The sequence below is a fragment of the Nycticebus coucang genome, chromosome 10 (genome assembly GCF_027406575.1).
Source record: "Nycticebus coucang isolate mNycCou1 chromosome 10, mNycCou1.pri, whole genome shotgun sequence".
Classification (NCBI taxonomy): domain Eukaryota; kingdom Metazoa; phylum Chordata; class Mammalia; order Primates; family Lorisidae; genus Nycticebus; species Nycticebus coucang.
Window position 1 is genome coordinate 17195420 of NC_069789.1, and position 18315 is coordinate 17213734.

The following is an 18315-nucleotide window of genomic DNA, read 5'->3' on the forward strand; positions in this document are numbered from 1 at the left end:
TTTTAGTTGATGGTGTTTTACTAGACAGATTCCCTAAATGGTTGGCATAGTTTTGCTCAGGGTAAACTTTCTAACTCACCTGTATTAAGTTAGAAATCAAATACTTTAGGGATGAGTTTGTGATTCTTTGATGATAAATAACAGACAAAGACAGCTGACCAGAATAAGGCTCAAGCCTGTGCCCACATTTTCACCAGGATTGCTGTCACCAAATATGTCAACTCCAGCAATAATAAGAGGGGGAAACAGGTTTTAAGTGATTTTGACAGGCCTTTAGCAAATCTCTTCTGAGAAGCTCTGACCCAAACATCTGCAAATCAGTCACAGCCAAGGATCAGCTCTAGAATTTGGCCCTGTTTGATTGGAGGCAGTGCTGTCTAATAAAATACAATGCAAGCCACATGCATGATTTTAAATTATCTAGTAGCCACATGAAAAAAATTAAGCACAAGTGAAATCCATTTTAATAATACATTTAATTCAACCCAATAAATCCAAACTATTATCATTTCAATGTGTCATAAACATAAAAATATTACCAAGGAGTTATTTGGTACTCTTTGTGTTCATGCTATTTTTTTTTGAAAAAAATCTGGTGTGTGTTTTACACATTTGACACACTTTAATTTGGGCTGAGCACATGTCACATGAGGTCAAAGCCTACTGTATGGAACAGTGAAGGTCTAATAATAGAAACTTAGTTAGGGGCAAAAACAAAAGCCCCAACAGATTGTAATTAAAGCAGAAACTTATCTAAAGGACTTTATCCCAAGGATGGGTAGATACTCTCCTAAAGAGAAGAGGGGCTGGGGACTGCTTGGTGAAATTTCTTACTCTAAACATTCTTGTCAACCTGAGGACTCAGCTTCTCCACACCTATGTATGTGTTACTTTAAGGGCCAGCAGTGATGACAGCCAAGCCGCACTCAGAATAGAGCCCTGGCCATTGGAACCCACTGCTCAGGACAGCCTACATGTGTCCATCACGAGACGAGAATGGCTTCTTCAGGAAAAGCAGCAGTTACAGGTAAGCAGGTGAAGGATCTTCAAAAGATAGGATTGTGACCAGGTGTGGTGACTGACAACTGTAATCCCAGCACTCTGGGAAGCTAATGTGGGAGGATCACTTGAGCTTAGCCTGAGCAAGAATGAGATCCCATGTCTACTAAAAGTAGAACTAGCCGGGTGTTGTGGCGAGCACCTATAGTTCCAGCTACTTGGGAGGCTGAGGCAACAGGATTGCTTGAGCCCAAGAGTTTGAGATTGCTGTGACTTATGACACCAGGGGGCACTCTACTCAGGGTGACAGAGTAGAGTGCCTGAAAAAGAAAAACAAACAAACCAAAAAAAAGAAAAAAAATAAAGAAAAAGAAATAGGATGGCATTTTTCTTATCTGTTTAAGCCAAATGCAGCCAAGTGGGTCTTTGCTTTCCTTGAGTATAGCAGTTAGAGCCTTGGCTGTCAACCCATCTCAAAAAAGAGATGGTGGGAATGACAGGAGAGCCTGTGGAACTCATTACAGACCAGAGTTGAAAGCTCAGTAGCGTTTGTGCCTGTTTTCGATATTCCTCATTACCTTCTGATTATGTGTTCCTTGTCTTCCAGGCCAATTTGTCACCTCTTATCATTTTGACCTTTAGAAACTTCCTTTGAAAGGTAGAAAGAACTCTGTCCTATGAAAAACCTTTATGGAAATTCCTACCCTGGTAGATTGTGAGCTGCAGTTGTTAAGAGATGAGAGCTGTAAGTCAGGACAGGCAGGGCATGATTAGCAGGAGACATGGAAGCCTCAGGCTGGCCCAGAGCAGTGATGAAAGTTGCCCAAGAATCATCCAGGGGCTAGAAATCTGGGCTGAGTACCAAGTCCAGCCAGAGACCAGGCAGGAGCTCTGGACATTGACAGGGCACCAGCCCCCGCAGGCTTTGAGATTAGGTCCATGTGTGCTTAAGTCTGGGACTGAAACAGGAGTAGTGAATAGTGAGGAGGCCCTGATTAGAAGTGATGTGACTCATAGAAATTAGCACAGGTCTTCAGCACCCCAGTCCTTACCCTGGCTTTTACTCTAAATAGCTGAATGAGCTTAAGATAATTCATGGGGGCTTGAACAAGTGCCTCCCCCTCATGCAGAGTATTCTTATTATCTGAGCTTGCCCCCATCCACTTGCTACAAGGGCAAGGTAGCAAAGGCAGGTAAAAGTCACTGCAATTTGGAAATATTCCCCCAGTAAACTGAGCACTTTCATATTCGGCGAGCATCGTCAAGTTTGGGTAGCTGAAAATGTGAGACCTGGCTTTTGTTTTTTAACAATATTCACCATTTAAGGGTCTGAACAATTCCTGAGAACAGAAAATAATTTTAGCCTAGGGAACTTAGTGTTTGAAGCTCTCTGGGGAAAGGCACTTGAATATTCATTTATTCAACAGGTATTTTTTGAGTGTCCACTATTACACCAGGCTATTTGAAATGCTTGGGATTCCTGGGGAGCTTGTGTTCCACTGGTGGTGGGATTGGGGAGACAGAGGCAGACACTGGAGATAAACATAATAAATACCTAAGTCAGCTGACCAGTGTGTCAGGTATAAGAGCTACAATGCACAGGCCCCAGCAAGAGTGATAACGTCTTCTCATGAGCAGTGAGACTGAACTTAGCACTTAGCAGAGGAGAAGAGTAGGCCTTGTAGAGATTTCTGATGAAGCAGCTGGGCAGAGGGCAGCCACGTGAAGTCACACAGTGGGAGTGTCTCCCATGTTCCAAGGGAAGCCGGGAGGCCTGTGTGGCTGCAGTACTATAAGTGAGGGGGAGGCTTCGGGGGAGGAAGTCAGAGGACAGGGGCCTTGTAAGGACTCGGGCTTTGCTCTGACTGCAATGAGGAGCCATTAGAGAGTTTTGTGCAGTGAAGTGACCTCACCGTAAAGAACTGCTTGACTCCTGTATTGGGAATAGGATATAGGACCAATGTGGAAAGCAGGATGCAGTGGCTCAGTGCCTGTAGCTCAGTGAGGAGGGCACCAGCCACATATACTAAAGGTGGTGGGTTTGAGCCCGGACTGCTGAACAATGATAACTGCAACCACACACGCACACACACAAATAGCCAGGCGTAGTCCCAGCTACTTAGGAGGCTGAGGCAAGAGAATCGCTTAAGCCCAAGAGTTTGAGGTTGCTGTGAGCTATGACGCCACAGCAATCTACTGAGGGCAACATAGTGAGACTATGCAAAACAAGCAAACAACAACAACAAAAAACAGGATGCAGCTTCCTTAAAACATTAAAAATGGAATCACCATGTGATCCAGACATCCCCCTTCTGGTTATATACCCTGGAAGTCAGAAGCATGGACTAAAAGAGGTATTTGTATGCCTGTTGTATTCACACTACATTTTCACAATAGCTACAAGGCGACAACAGCCCAACTGCCCAGAAGGATGAAGAGAACATGGTGTGCCCATGCACTGGAACGCCATTCACCTGTTCAGAAGAAGGGCGTGCCGACACACGCCACAGCACATATGGTCCCTGAGGACATCATGCTAAGTGAAATAACCCTATCACGAAGGACAAATACTGTGTGACTCCACTTAGGCCAGGTTCCCAGGGGAGTCAAATTCATAGGGACGGAGAGTACAATGGTGGTTGCCAGGAGCTGGAGAGGGGACAGTGGGCAATTACTGGTCAGTGGGTGTGAGTTTCAGTTCTGCAGATGGCTGCAGATGGCTGGTGGTGGCAGCAGATGCGTGTACTCAATGCCACTTAAAAATGGTTAAGATGGTGAATTTTATGTGTGTATTTTACTACAGTTAAAAAAACCTAAAAAAATAAAGAAAAAATAATAGGGTATAGGAAGTAAAGGAGAGATTAGGGAGGGGGTTAGGTGAGAGGCTTGTCAGGAATGGGGTGTTCTGGAAGGAAAGGTGGGCGCGAAGCCACTATTTTTCTTAGTGTCTTAGTAGCAAGCCTTCAGTGCTGTGTCATTTCTGTCCCACTCCTGTATGGGTCGGCTTCAGGAGGTGGAAAGTGAAGGTGCTGTGCACTTTGGGCTTGGGAGAACACGGATGAAAGACAGGTAGACACCAGGATTAGAGCTGTGCTATCTAATTTCCATTAATATAGCCAGGAACCTATGCACAGAACATGGGAGTGTGTTATTTAGAAGCATGATTTTTCATTCAGAATCACAGGGCAGTGAGATGATGACCTGCCATATCACTGTACGCCGGATGAGCATTCACTTACTACCTGCTGCTTATTTTATCCATTGACCACAAGATTAGATGGTACTTTACTGATTGTTTAGGCTTTAGCTGGCTATATTAATGGAAATTAAATTATTTAATATTTTTAGAAACTTTAGGCTGCATGACATTATCTGCAGTATCTTGTTCTCTCAATCCTGTAGATTTAAGAAATCAGTATTTTATTATTTTTTAAATTATTCTCTATACTCTAAATTCCTTTTTTTTTTTTTTTGAGAAAGAGTCTCAGTTGCCCTTGGTAGAGTGCCATGGCATCATGCTCACAGCAACTTCAAACTCTTGGGCTCAAGTGATCCTCTTAACCTCAGCCTCCAAGTAGCTGGGACTACAGGAACCTGCCATAATGTCTGGCTAGTTTTTCTATTTTTAGTAGAGATGGGGTCTCGCTCTTGTTCAGGCTGGTCTCAAACTCCTGAACTCAGGCCACCTGCCTCGGCCTCTGGAGTGCGGGGATTACAGGTGTGAGCCACGGTGCCCGGTCTGTACTCTGTAAATTCTTGCATTTGGAGACAGACCAGCCAGCCCAGGATTGTTTGCCTTTTTTGTTTTGGTCCGTGGCTGGCGTGACCTGCCTAGCCCGCATCTCACATGTTGCCCTGTGCTCTGACTCCTCTCTAAAATGAAGTCAGTCATTTATGTATTTGCTGGGTTCTTCCAAGTCAAGTTCTTGGCTCACCATCTCCCACCATAGTTATTTAATGCTTGGGGGAAATGTTTTTCCTTCTGCCAACTCATTAGGAATATAAAGCTGGCATGATTTTTCCAGTTCAGCAAACCTCCAGGAATCTGCCTCAGAAGGAGAGCGCCGTGGCCCTGGTGCATATGGCCAGCTCTCATTTAAACGAGTCATTATCTGCAGCACAGTTTGCCGTGAGCAGGATTAGTTTATAAAATCTAGTTTTCCCATTCTCTACAGAAAGAAATTGAAGCTCTCCAAGCAAGGCTGTCTGTGCTGGAAGCCAAAGACCAACAGCTGAGAAGGGAAATAGACGAGCAAGAGCGGCAAGCCCAGTGGCGTGGCTGCGGCCTGAATGCCCTGATGGGCCAGCTGTCCCTGGGCCAGTTGCAGGAGGTCAGCCAGGCCTTGCAGGACACCCTGGCCTCAGCCAATCAGATTCCCTTCTGTGCAGAGCCACCTGAATCTATAAGGAGGTACTGGAGACTTCCTAACTTATTTGGGATTACTCACCTCTTTGACCTGTTTGTTAGAATGATTTTGTTTGCTCTCATCTATAAATATTATCTGAGCGGTCCGTATTTTTCCATGGAAGAATTTGGGTATTTGGGTAGGAGGATTCTTCGTTGGGGGGGGGGTACTTCTGAGCATTTGGAGCCTGCTAAATGCCAGCATTCTTCTCTATTCTGATACGTACCCTCCATCCCCAAGGGGCATCCTCTCTCCCTTTGAGAACTATTGGAGTTCAATTGGATAGAAATTTTGGTGTCAACATCTGCTGAGGATGATCGTCTGGAGAGATGTAAACTATGCCTCTCACCAAGGGAGGGAGAGAGAGAGGGAGCCTCAGTGACAATGTTTCCATCTGGAAGAATGAATTGTTATTGATAGCTAGGATTTATTGAGTGCTTACTACACACCACGACTGCACTAAACTTTACTTTCTAAATTGCTTCTGTTATTATATCCATTTTATAGATAAGGAAAACAAAGTTTAATAAGAGAAAAAATGGAAACTTAAACTCCTGTTCATGGATTCTCAAATCTGGTTTCTCGCCCACTGTGTTGTGGGGCGAGACTCTCCCCTGCATTCTGCACTGTGGAGCATCCATAAGATGTACACGTACTTTTGCCCTTTAGCAGCTCTTCATCTTATTTTGGAGACAGATAGGACGTATACCTGTTGGACCAAAGCAGTGAGTAGCACCTGAAAGGATATGCAGACGGGAGTAAGGACAGCAAGTGCTGTGGGTGTGGAGCAAGGAGAGGGATTGATGCTCTGCTCAGTTATTACACTGAAGAAAATACCGTAAAACTCCCCACCTGTAGTGGTTGAGAATATGGACTCTGCTGTCTGATTGTCTGGAATTGAAGGTTGAATCCTCCCTCAACTGCTTATTGGCTGCTTTGGAGGAAGGGGTGATAATAATACCTCCCTTATGGACTATTGCAGGGATGGACTGAGTTAATACCTTTAAAACTCTTATAGAAGTTCTTTGCTATGCTTCTTGCTTGCCATTTTTACTAGGGGTACTGAAGTCTCCTGAAGGCCCTTGAACTGCCCACCCAAATGTATCGTAGGGTATTCAGTGAATGACTGTTCCCACGCACACACTTCACATCTAGTCCAGGTGGCACCTGTGGCTCAGTGAGTAGGGCACTGGCCCCATATACTGAGGGTGGCGGGTTCAAACCCAGCCCCAGCCGAACTGCAACAACAACAAAAAAATAGCCAGCCGTTGTGGCAGGCGCCTGTAGTCCCAGCTGCTTGGGAGGCTGAGGCAGGAGAATCACGGAAGCCCAAAAGCTGGAGGTTGCTATTAGTCCTGTGACGTCAAGGCACTCTACCGAGGGTGGTAAAGTGAGACTCTGTCTCTACCAAAAAAAAAAAAAAAAGCTGTAGACGCTGTTCTAGGGAGTTACTTAGGATTTCCTCCTATCCCTTTAGTCTGTTTGTGCTGCTGTAAAGGAACATCTGAGTTTGGGTATTTATAAAGAGAAGAGGTGTATTGGACCCACGGCTCTGCAGGCTGTATGAGAAGCCTGGTGCTTCTGATGAGGACCTCAGGAAGCTTCTATTCACGGCAGAAGGTGAAGAGAAGCAGATATCACATGGCCAAAGGAAGAAACAAGAAAGGGGATGTTAGTTCTCATAGTAGCTGAGCGTGAGAACTCACTCCCAACAGAATGGCACCAAGCCTTTCAGGAGGGATCCGCCCCCAGAACCCAAACATCTCCCATGGGTCCTACCTCCAATACTGGAGATCACATGTCAACATGAGTTTTGGAAGGAGCAGACAAATGATAGCACCTTCTAAGCCTAAGATCCCAACAGTTATTGCCAACTTCATGGCTCATGCCCATGGAGAAGTGGTGAGATTTTGTTTATTGCCAACTTTCATATAAATGAAACCCAGGTCTTGAATATATCTTGTGCTCCCCCAGCTGTACCTTCATATCTGCCCTGAAGCTGTTGCTCTAGTGGGATAGGCAGGCTATTCTTACTCTGCAGTTGAGGAAACAAAAACTTAATAAGTTCTCTGGTCATGCAGCCAATAAGAAACTTTATTCCCCCCCCCCCCCGCCAAGAATGAGGATAGTTTTTATGCACAGAATGGAACAATCTTGAAGGTACACTCAATTAAAAGAAAGGATAAGACACTGTGTACTTGTTTGAATTAAAAAGAGGGAAAGATAATACATACAGTTGGCCCTCTACATCCATAGATTTAACCAGGCACAAATCAAAAATATTCAGGAAAAAAAATCGTCTGTATTTAATATGTACAGACTTTTCCTTGTCATCATTCCCTAAATGATACAATATAACAACTACTTACATAGTATTTACATTGTATTAGGTGTTATGAATAGTCTACAGATATTTCAAGGATATATATATAGGTCATCTTATAGAAAGACCTTGAGTATCTAAGGACTTTGGTATCTGCAAGTGTCCTGGAACCAATCCCCATGGACCTCAAGGGACAGCTGCATTTGCCTATGAGTATAAATACATAAAATGTCTTGGACTGAAACCAAGAACTGATTAATTGCTTGGGTGGCTAGAGACAGAGATGGAAGTCTTCATTTTATATATCCTTTGTATTTTTTGGATCCGTCTTTTGAGACAGTCTCACACTGTTGCCTGAACTAGAGTGCAATGGCATCATCATAGCTCACTGCAAACCCCTCAAACTCCTGGGCTTAAACACACACCTCCTGCTCAGGCTCCCAGGTATCTGGGACTACAGAGCTGTGCCAGCACCCTGGCTAGTTTTTCTAAAACAGGGTACCTGCTCAGGCTGGTCTCCAACTCCTGGCCTCAAGTGTTCCTTGGCCTCAGCCTCCCAAAGTGCTAGGATTATAGATGTGAACCACCCCGTCAGCCTTTTGTGGCTTTTGAATTTCAAGCCATGTGAGTGTCTTATTTTAAAAATAAATACAATTTCTCATCCAAAAAAGATTTTTAACACTGTGTTAAAGACATAACTTTAAAAAATTTAAAAAGATTTGCCATTGTTTAAAGTCAAAGACAGCCTAATCAGGAATAAAGAGACATTTTTGTTCATTATTGAAGTAAGCGTCTGAAATGGAGAGCTAGCCATCATACAAGCATTTAAGAGCTCACTAAATCCTACAAGAGGGAGGGAGGATGTGTCCAGTTCTACTCCTGTCCCCCTACTGTCCGTCCTCCCTGGCCTAAAGACAGCATACCCTTAGCCCCTACTATTGGGTTAGAGTGGGATAGAGGAGTCCCCTTTCTCCCACTTTTAGGTCTTCTAAGATACTCCCCTACTTTTCTTCTATATTTTGTGCAACCAAGGGAATTTAATGGGTGAGACTTCTGGGAAGAGAAAGTTGGTTTACTGCACTCCTTCCGGTCCTTATTTTTAAACCCCACATTCTCTCCTGGGTATGGGGAGACCTGTGAAATTTATTCGGCTTTAAATACCTCAGGAAAGGACAGAAACTTCATGCATTCGTTCCTTTTCCACCGCTTTCCACCTCCCAGGGAGGGAATGAGGCAAAGATTCTAAAACGGTCAGGGATCAAAGCCCAGGCTCACTCCCTGGGTGCAGAGTCCCTGCCCCAAGCCAGGCGGGTCCATCCTTGCCTTCGGAACTTGCAAAAGCTGAAGTCATTCTCCTAAAGCCGCCAGCCAGGATTGCTGTATCTCCTAGTCCCTGTCTTCAGCTCAGCAGGGCCTGCGTTGCAGGTGTAGACTCTGAGGTGTAGCCAGGCTCTGCTCACCACAGGCCCAGCAGTCTGGCTGGAAAGACAGGGAGCATCAGTCAGCCTGGGCACGCTAGTCCCAGGGCTCGCGTCAAGGCCCTGTGGGAACCGAGCGGCTGCGCAGGCGTCAGCGCCCTTCACGGCTACGCTCCCACGGGGCCCGGAGGAGCCGAGATACCGGCGCCCTTCACGGCTCCGCTCCCACGGGGCCCGGCAGAGCCCAGACACCGGCGCCCTTCACGGCACCGCTCCCACGGGGCCCGGCAGAGCCCAGACACCGGCGCCCTTCACGGCTCCGCTCCCCCGGGGCCCGGCAGAGCCCAGACACCGGCGCCCTTCACGGCACCGCTCCCACGGGGCCCGGCAGAGCCCAGACACCGGCGCCCTTCACGGCACCGCTCCCACGGGGCCCGGCAGAGCCCAGACACCGGCGCCCTTCACGGCACCGCTCCCACGGGGCCCGGCAGAGCCCAGACACCGGCGCCCTTCACGGCTCCGCTCCCCCGGGGCCCGGCAGAGCCCAGACACCGGCGCCCTTCACGGCTCCGCTCCCCCGGGGCCCGGCAGAGCCCAGACACCGGCGCCCTTCACGGCTCCGCTCCCACGGGGCCCGGCAGAGCCCAGACACGGGAGCCCTTCACGGCTCCGCTCCCACGGGGCCCGGCAGAGCCCAGACACCGGCGCCCTTCACGGCACCGCTCCCACGGGGCCCGGCAGAGCCCAGACACCGGCGCCCTTCACGGCTCCGCTCCCCCGGGGCCCGGCAGAGCCCAGACACCGGCGCCCTTCACGGCTCCGCTCCCCCGGGGCCCGGCAGAGCCCAGACACCGGCGCCCTTCACGGCACCGCTCCCCCGGGGCCCGGCAGAGCCCAGACACCGGCGCCCTTCACGGCTCCGCTCCCACGGGGCCCGGCAGAGCCCAGACACCGGCGCCCTTCACGGCTCCGCTCCCACGGGGCCCGGCAGAGCCCAGACACCGGCGCCCTTCACGGCACCGCTCCCACGGGGCCCGGCAGAGCCCAGACACCGGCGCCCTTCACGGCTCCGCTCCCACGGGGCCCGGCAGAGCCCAGACACCGGCGCCCTTCACGGCACCGCTCCCACGGGGCCCGGCAGAGCCCAGACACCGGCGCCCTTCACGGCACCGCTCCCACGGGGCCCGGCAGAGCCCAGACACGGGAGCCCTTCACGGCACCGCTCCCACGGGGCCCGGCAGAGCCCAGACACGGGAGCCCTTCACGGCTCCGCTCCCACGGGGCCCGGCAGAGCCCAGACACGGGAGCCCTTCACGGCTCCGCTCCCACGGGGCCCGGCAGAGCCCAGACACCGGCGCCCTTCACGGCTCCGCTCCCCCGGGGCCCGGCAGAGCCCAGACACCGGCGCCCTTCACGGCTCCGCTCCCACGGGGCCCGGCAGAGCCCAGACACCGGCGCCCTTCACGGCTCCGCTCCCCCGGGGCCCGGCAGAGCCCAGACACCGGCGCCCTTCACGGCACCGCTCCCACGGGGCCCGGCAGAGCCCAGACACGGGAGCCCTTCACGGCTCCGCTCCCACGGGGCCCGGCAGAGCCCAGACACCGGCGCCCTTCACGGCTCCGCTCCCACGGGGCCCGGCAGAGCCCAGACACGGGCGCCCTTCACGGCACCGCTCCCACGGGGCCCGGCAGAGCCCAGACACGGGAGCCCTTCACGGCTCCGCTCCCACGGTGCCCGGCAGAGCCCAGACACCGGCGCCCTTCACGGCTCCGCTCCCACGGTGCCTGGCAGAGCCCAGACACCGGCGCCCTTCACGGCTCCGCTCCCACGGGGCCCGGCAGAGCCCAGACACGGGAGCCCTTCACGGCTCCACTCCCACGGGGCCCAGCAGAGCGGAGGCGCCCAGGGCCCTGCCAGCATGCCGCATTATGTAATACAAAGTCTAACAGAAAACCTCACCTGCCACCAACTCCTGACCAAGCTCACGTGTTCACCTTCTGCACTAGGAGTGGATTCGTCAAAGAAGAGCAGCTACATGATTTCGTCATAACACCTAGATCAGACAGACAGTGCCAACTTCGAATTTGGACTTCTGGAAAGAAACTTCCCAGCAGCACTTGATTTTTCTGGGAGCATCACGGGGAGGCTCACAGGCTTGCCATGAGGCCATTTTTGACTGGCTTTTGGGACTCTGCTAGAGAGTGTTAGAGAAAGGCTAGAAGCAGAGCGTTTACAGTGGTGGTGTGGAAACCTTATGGCTTTCTGTTTGGACATTATACTAGAAATCAGAAAAAAAAAGTAAGAAAGAAATCAGAGCAGCGGTTTGAATTTTCCAGTGTATGCGTTTTGGATCAAGTAACTTAGCAGGAGAAGGGGAGCGTTGTTGTCTCAGACACAGCAGAGCCGCCCTTGGAGTGGAGCCAACAAAAATGGTTTTGTTCCATCACACAAAAGAAGAATGATTTTTAAGCACCTGGAGTATCAGGAGCTCCACCCAGTGGAGAGAGGACTGGAGCCACGTAAAGAGATATTCACCCATGTTTCCTCATCCCTGGGACTCCAGCCTCTCTGCTTTAAAACAAATTCCTCTTTTCTCCCCACGTCTTCCTTTGATGCAAGGCATCTAGACCAGCTTTTGTCTAGGGAGCTTGGTGCTCCGCTTCCTTCTCATCTCATCCCAGGCAGATTCTACTGTCATTCTTGTCAGCAGGATTTCCATGTGGGGGTGGAGGACATGAGAGGGAGAAGATGAGGGATTCAGGGAGGAGGCGCTGGTTTCTGAGACTTCGTAGGCTACATCCCTGCATATGGGCGATGGGGTTTATTTGGCATCAATTGAGGAGAGGCAATTTTCAGCTGATTTCTCTCTGGGCCATTATCTCAGCCTCCCTGGCTTTTTGTTGGTTTTATGTGCCTAGAAAACCAGAGGAGATCATCCTGTAGCTCTTGTAGTAGGCATAGTGGTAGAGTTGGGCAGGACGACTGTAGTAGTAACAACAGTGTGACATGGAGGGCTGCGAGGTGCTTCCTAGCATTCTTTAGAAATTCTGAGCTGGCTTGTATTCGGCTGTGGTTGAGTTCTTCATTTTCCCCTGCTTTTAAGATTTTCCATGCTGCATGGCAAATGTGTCCTGGCACCTCATGGGTGAATTGTCTCTGGTTGTGTGTTTGGAAGAAACGATTTCACACTGTTGGCACCAAGTGTGAAGTAAACTCAACCCTTGGCTTACAGGGGGTACTGGTTGGGCCTTGGTTGGATAATCTGGGATCCTGGATGCCCTGCTGGGCTTGGGAGGGTGGTAGGTGTGTAGGATCTAGGCCTGCAGCCCCCTTTGTCATTAGCTGAACTACCCAGAGCTCCCCAGAGATGGAGACTGACTATGGAGGGTGCTGCAGTCTTCAGCATACTCAGCTCTGCTGCGCAGTCCCAGCTGGTGTCAGGCCTCCATGAAAATGAGATTTGAAATAATGAAATTCAGCAGCTCACATTGAGTGGGAAAGAAAATCAACAGTCCCACTTTGTGCTCAGATACACATCTTATTAGAGTGAGGAGACACAGTGAAACAGGAAGTCCTGAATTGGGGAAAAAAACCCAAAACACCTCAATCTGGGAGGAGCACAGTAGAGGTTCCCAAAGAGGGTGGCATGGAGGCATCCTAGGACCGTTTGAGGTGGCACCAAATTGTAATAAAGCTTGGAATAAAGCAGAGGCTGCTGAGAAGAGCCTGTGGCATATCGGCAGTCTCCAAGCTGATCACCGTTGGTGGTGACTGCCATTCTTTAATCTCCACTTCTGGGCTTTGTCTTCCCCTTCTTCCTGTCCTGGCCTTCCACCTGGTTGCTTTGCCAAAGATAATGGCTATATGGCACTGAGAGCATTAGAAGTCCTCTGAAGGAAGAGGAGAGTTTTGCAGCTTTTCATCAGGAAATTCTAACTTGTTTTTCCTTTTTTAAAAGAAGCGAGACACCTTGCTTTTCCCAGGGATTCATGAAGCAAATGAATATTTGCCCCCAAAGTGAATGCAGGGCCATAGTAGCATGTGAGCTGTTCTTCCTGGTGGGCTTCCCTGTGTAGTCACCAAGCACAGTGTCTGGGCTCCTCACTCATTTTTATCCCATCTGTTCTCATTCATACTGGTAATGATACTTATATGTTAAGTTTTAAAAGTTGCAGACCAGTGGGGAGTCAGGGACATACAAAAACATACTTTCCCTAACCTTTCCCCCATTGGTATATTGGTAATATATTTATTGTTTGTAAAATGCTCATTTTTGCTCAAAGTAATGCTATAAGGTATATCAGGCAGTGTAATGGTATTACATTCATTTTGCAGATGAGGCAGGTGAGGGTCTAAACTCACACAATGGTAAGTGTTCTATTATAATGTTCTTGGGCAATTTTTGGTTTGAATGGGAGAGAGATGGTTAACACTGATGACCCGGGAGTGACTAGGGCTTGGATGGGCTCTCAGTCAAGCAGTACAAACAAGTTTGGCTTAGCAGAGCATGACTGAACAAATGGATGCCAGTAATAATTGTCTTGGTGGCCTACACAGTAACTGTTGTCAACTAAGAGGGATCAGAGCCAAGGGGGTCTCTAAAAGCAGGCAGCCCAGCAAGACTAAATTAGGGAGGGCTGTCGGCAGTTCCAGAGACAGAAATATGGAGGCAGGGTACTGGAAAGCGAGGCCTGACCTAGGAATTGAGGACTGGTATCACTCATCTACAGAATGAGGTTTTGATCTAGAGAATGTGGAAGGTGCCTTCTGATTCTGGAACAGTTGGTACTGTAGGACACAAAATAGGTTAAAATTGCAGTTTAAAAAAATCCCAGGAGGAGGAACAAGATGGCAGCCAAGTAACAGCTTCTTTGCAAGTGGGCATGGTGAGACTGGAGAAAGAAGACTCCAGGCATCTCTGGCTGGTGGGATCTGCCCAGCAACATCCCTTTGGGGACACAGGGAGTCAGTGAGAGACTTCTGGACCCCATGAAGATGACAAAAGCAGAGGAGAACTGACAAGTGGTTGCAAGTGTTCATTCCGTCTAATCCCACTGGCAGTTTAAGTACAGCAATGAGATTGCAAACTGGAAAGGTCTTGCCTGTGAGCTGTTTTTTTTTTTTTTGGATTTGGCACTCAGTTGAATTACCTTGGGAGAACTTGGGAAAGAGTGTGGAGGACTTTCAGTGTTGTCTAAGGCCCTAGACTGAGCCAGACGGAGCTAATAGTGTTTGGCTGTGGGCCGTGCAGAGCCATTGTGGGAGAACTGCCTGGGAAAGCTCCACCCTCAGGGTCGCAGACCAAGGATCAGGTGGGAGACCTTGGGTGAATAATCTAGTGACTGAGCAGCCTAAATGTGGGGACTGAGATGCCTTACAGCCTTGGCCCTCAGGGGCATAGAGTGAGACCGGTTTTGTCACACTGGGTAAATGGACAGCCACTTCAGGAGTGATCTTAGCAATAAGTGCTTTCCTGGTAAAGCTTCTGCTTAGCCAAGGTTAGCATTTAAAGTGTCTTTTAAGTGGGCTGAGGAGAGATTTAGGTTTTCTACCCTGCAGGGTTTGAGAATTCAGCAGAAGGCTCCAGTCTCCATCTCACATAGTCATATCAGCATTCTCATACCCAAGATTACCTGTTGCCCAGAGAATATTCAGCAAGATATATATACTGCTTTTTTTTTTTAATTTCAACATTTTCCCTCTAGATTTTTCTTTGTTTCTTTTATTTCTTCATTTTCCTAGTTTAAATGTAATTCCCCATTGTTGCCTTCTTTAACAATTAGAACTTCATTTTTGCTAGTGTTTCTACCCCTATTATTTGTTTTTTCCCCCAATTTTATCCCATAAAGTTTTCTGTTTACTTGTTTTGGTTTGATTTATAGCATTTTTGTCTTTCCTCTCTACTTGGTGGAGGAGGAGTACTGTGTCTGAGCAGGCTAGCAAAGAGCTGCTGACCTCAAGGGAACCACCCAACCCGGCACCCCCAGAGGTTGAGGGGCTTTTAAGGTTGAGTCAAAGTACCCTACTGTACACCTATATTGCTCTGTCTCCCTCTTTCTGTGCCTCTCTTCTTTTTGTCAATATTCCCTTTTACCCACCCCCTCTCCTTTCCCTTTTTTTTTTTCTTTCTTTTTTTCCTTCTTTCTCTTCGACCTTCTCATCCTTCTGGTCCTGTACCAAAAGGATTCATCGAAACCCTGGTCCAGAGGCATGGCAACTTAAAGACCAAGAGGAAGTGAAAGGAAAATTAGGGCAAGGAAACAGATAAAAGAAACACTCATGAGAAAGAATCAGCAAAAACTCCTGGCAACATGAAGAACCAGTCCAGAGCAACCCCTCCAAGGGACCATGAGGTAGCTACTGCAGAGGGTTCCACCTATAAAGAAATGTTAGGAATGACAGAAAGGGAATTTAGAATACAGATGATGAAAACAATGAAGGAAATGATGGAAACAATGAAGGAAACTGCTGATAAAATGGAAAATGACCAAAAGGAAATCCAAAAACAGAATCAAATAAGAGATGAAGGATATGAAGAATATAGAAAGGATATAGCAGAGCTGAGGGAACTGAAGCAGTCAATTAGGGAACTAAAAGATGCAATAGAAAGTATCAACAACAGATTAGATCATACAGAAGAAAGAATCTCAGAGGTAAAGGACAAAGCTCTTGAGATAACTCAGTTAAAGAGGCAGAAAAGAAGAGAGAGAAAGCAGAATATTCATTGACAGAATTATGTGATTTTATGAAGCGTTCAAACATATGAGTTATAGGAATCCCAGAAGGGGAAGAAGAATGCCCCAGGGGAATGGAAGCCATACTAGAGAATATTATAAATGAAAATTTCCCAAATATCACCAAAGATGGTTTCTTGTACCCTTAGTGAATCCCCAACAATAAAAAAAAAACAATTATTCTGTTCCTAAAAGCCCCCAAATAAGTTCCCCTGTACAGTCCCTAGGGTATACTCTGATTGCCCACAGGCTATGGTGCTCAAGTTGGCTCCTTCCTAAAGGCACAAGCACCACAAAACTCCCAACTCATTCTGTAATGAATTCCAGAGTTTGGAATCCACCTTGCCTTTCTGTATCCTCCCATATCCTCTGGAAAGTGATCATTATAAGCAATAAGAAAAGTTTACAAAAATCATTTTACAACAAAGACATTTGCACCAGAATGTTTATGGTAGCCCAATTTATAATTGCCAAGTAGTGGAAGGAACCCAAATGCCCATCAATCCATGAATGGATGAACAAATTGTGGTCTATGTATACCATGGAATACTATTCAGCCATAAAAAGATGGAGACTTTACATCTTTTATGTTTAGCTGGATGGAGTTGGACCATATTCTTCTTAGAAAGTATCTCAAAAATGAAAAAAAAAAATCCAATGTACTCAATACTATTATGAAACCAATATATAATCACACATTCATATGAATGATAAAACACAAATATAGTCCAGCAAGAAGAAGGGGAGAGGAAAGAGAGGGGAAGGGATGGGTAGAGTGAGTGGAGGAAGGAGGGAGGGCATTTAGTGGGATCTTGCCTGATGTGCACAATGCAAGGGTACATTTCAAAACAACTAAGAGTAAATTATAAATGTCTTATCACACAAAATAAGTGAGGTGATGCTTATGTTAATCAGTTTGATTTAAGCATTCTACATTATATATCAAGTCATCATATTGTACCCCAATAATGTCTACAGCTATGATTTAATAAAAAACTAAAAAAGTATTATCAATATGGGCACTTTACCTCATTTAAGACCATTCCTGTGGGAATAGTTTCTAATCAACTAAATAAAAATGATTCAGCCTGTGTAACCCTACTTTCTTTAACCAAGAAAAAAAAAAAGAAATAAAGAAAAGTTTACCAAACCACAGTCTGGTACAGAAGGAAGGGATTTGAAGACACCCTCCATCTGGGTGCACACAGGAAAACAGAGCTCCCACTTCTGGTTTTCATCGAGTATATCTGAGAAACTTAAGGGAGGAATTCTATCTTAATTACAGATTAAAAAGTATTTTGTGCTATAGTAAAATTAATGATGAAAGAAAACATGAGTCTATTATTATTCAGGTAACTCTTCTTTGGAGGCTTATAGTTTGTAGACTCATTTATTCCTCTTTCACAATTTAGGTATCAGATTATTTTTAACTAGAATCCCATAGAGTCTCAAATATGGAAGAGAGTCATCTTAAAATGCTAGTTAGGTATAATATCACCGTTGCAAATCAACTCTTACGTACATGAATGCATGTAGCCTATTTTAATGGTCTATTGCTCAATTTCAATTTTTAGTTTTCATTATATCACCTTGAGAAATGTTCTTTACTTTTCTTTGTAACTTAGGTGTCTTCTACAATTTTCTATTCCCTGTATCAAATTCTCTTATTCTTTCCTGTTTGTAAATGGCATGTTACTATTTTCTGCTTTAACTTTTTAGATGTTAATTTAATACATCAGACTAAACTCTTCTTCAGACCTTGAGCTGAAGCCCTGGGCAAAGCACAGAAGTTTAAGGATCCTCCCACAGAAGGGAATTCAGCTCTGCTCAGACAGACCCTTTTCCAGAGACTGCTAAGAGTATTGCTGGATTGGAAATGCCAGCTCATTGCTTGCTGAGAATTTAGTCAGTTAAGAGCACATCTTTCTCTAGCCTGTGCTGATTGCTAGGCTGCTGGGATGACCTGAACCAGAGACAGAGCCTCTAGATTTAGGTCAGTGGTCCCCAATAGTTTTGGCACCAGGGACTGGAAGACAATCTTTTCATGGACTGGAGCTGGGGGTATGGTTTTACAATGAGTCAAGCACATTACATTTTTTATGCATTTTATTTCTATTATTACTATATTGTAATAGATAATAATTATACAATTCACCGTAATGCAGATACACTTGTCACTTGCCACTCATAGGATTTTGAGACAAGTCTGCAAGCAATTGCTTTATTATGTTCTCTGTGCAGTCAAACCTCTCTGCTAATGATAATCTGTGTTTGCAGCTGCTCCCCAGCACCAGCATCACCACCTCAGCTCCACCCTAGATCATCAGACCTTAGATTCTCATAAGGATTCACACCTGGATTCCTCACATGTGTAGTTTATAGTAGGGTGCGTGCTCCCGTAAGAATCTAATGCCTCCAGCGATCTGACGTGGGGC

General features: G+C 47.0%; 1 protein-coding gene across 1 annotated transcript in view; it reads left to right on the forward strand.

Moving 5' to 3' along the window:
- Positions 1–18315, forward strand: part of LOC128597423 (disrupted in schizophrenia 1 protein-like) — a 284982-nt gene that overhangs the window by 207228 nt on the left and 59439 nt on the right. The window contains exons 6-7 of the mRNA XM_053607790.1: positions 898–1027; positions 5175–5410. Coding sequence (XP_053463765.1) covers positions 898–1027; positions 5175–5410 — 366 coding nt within the window. The remainder of the gene's footprint in view (positions 1–897; positions 1028–5174; positions 5411–18315) is intronic.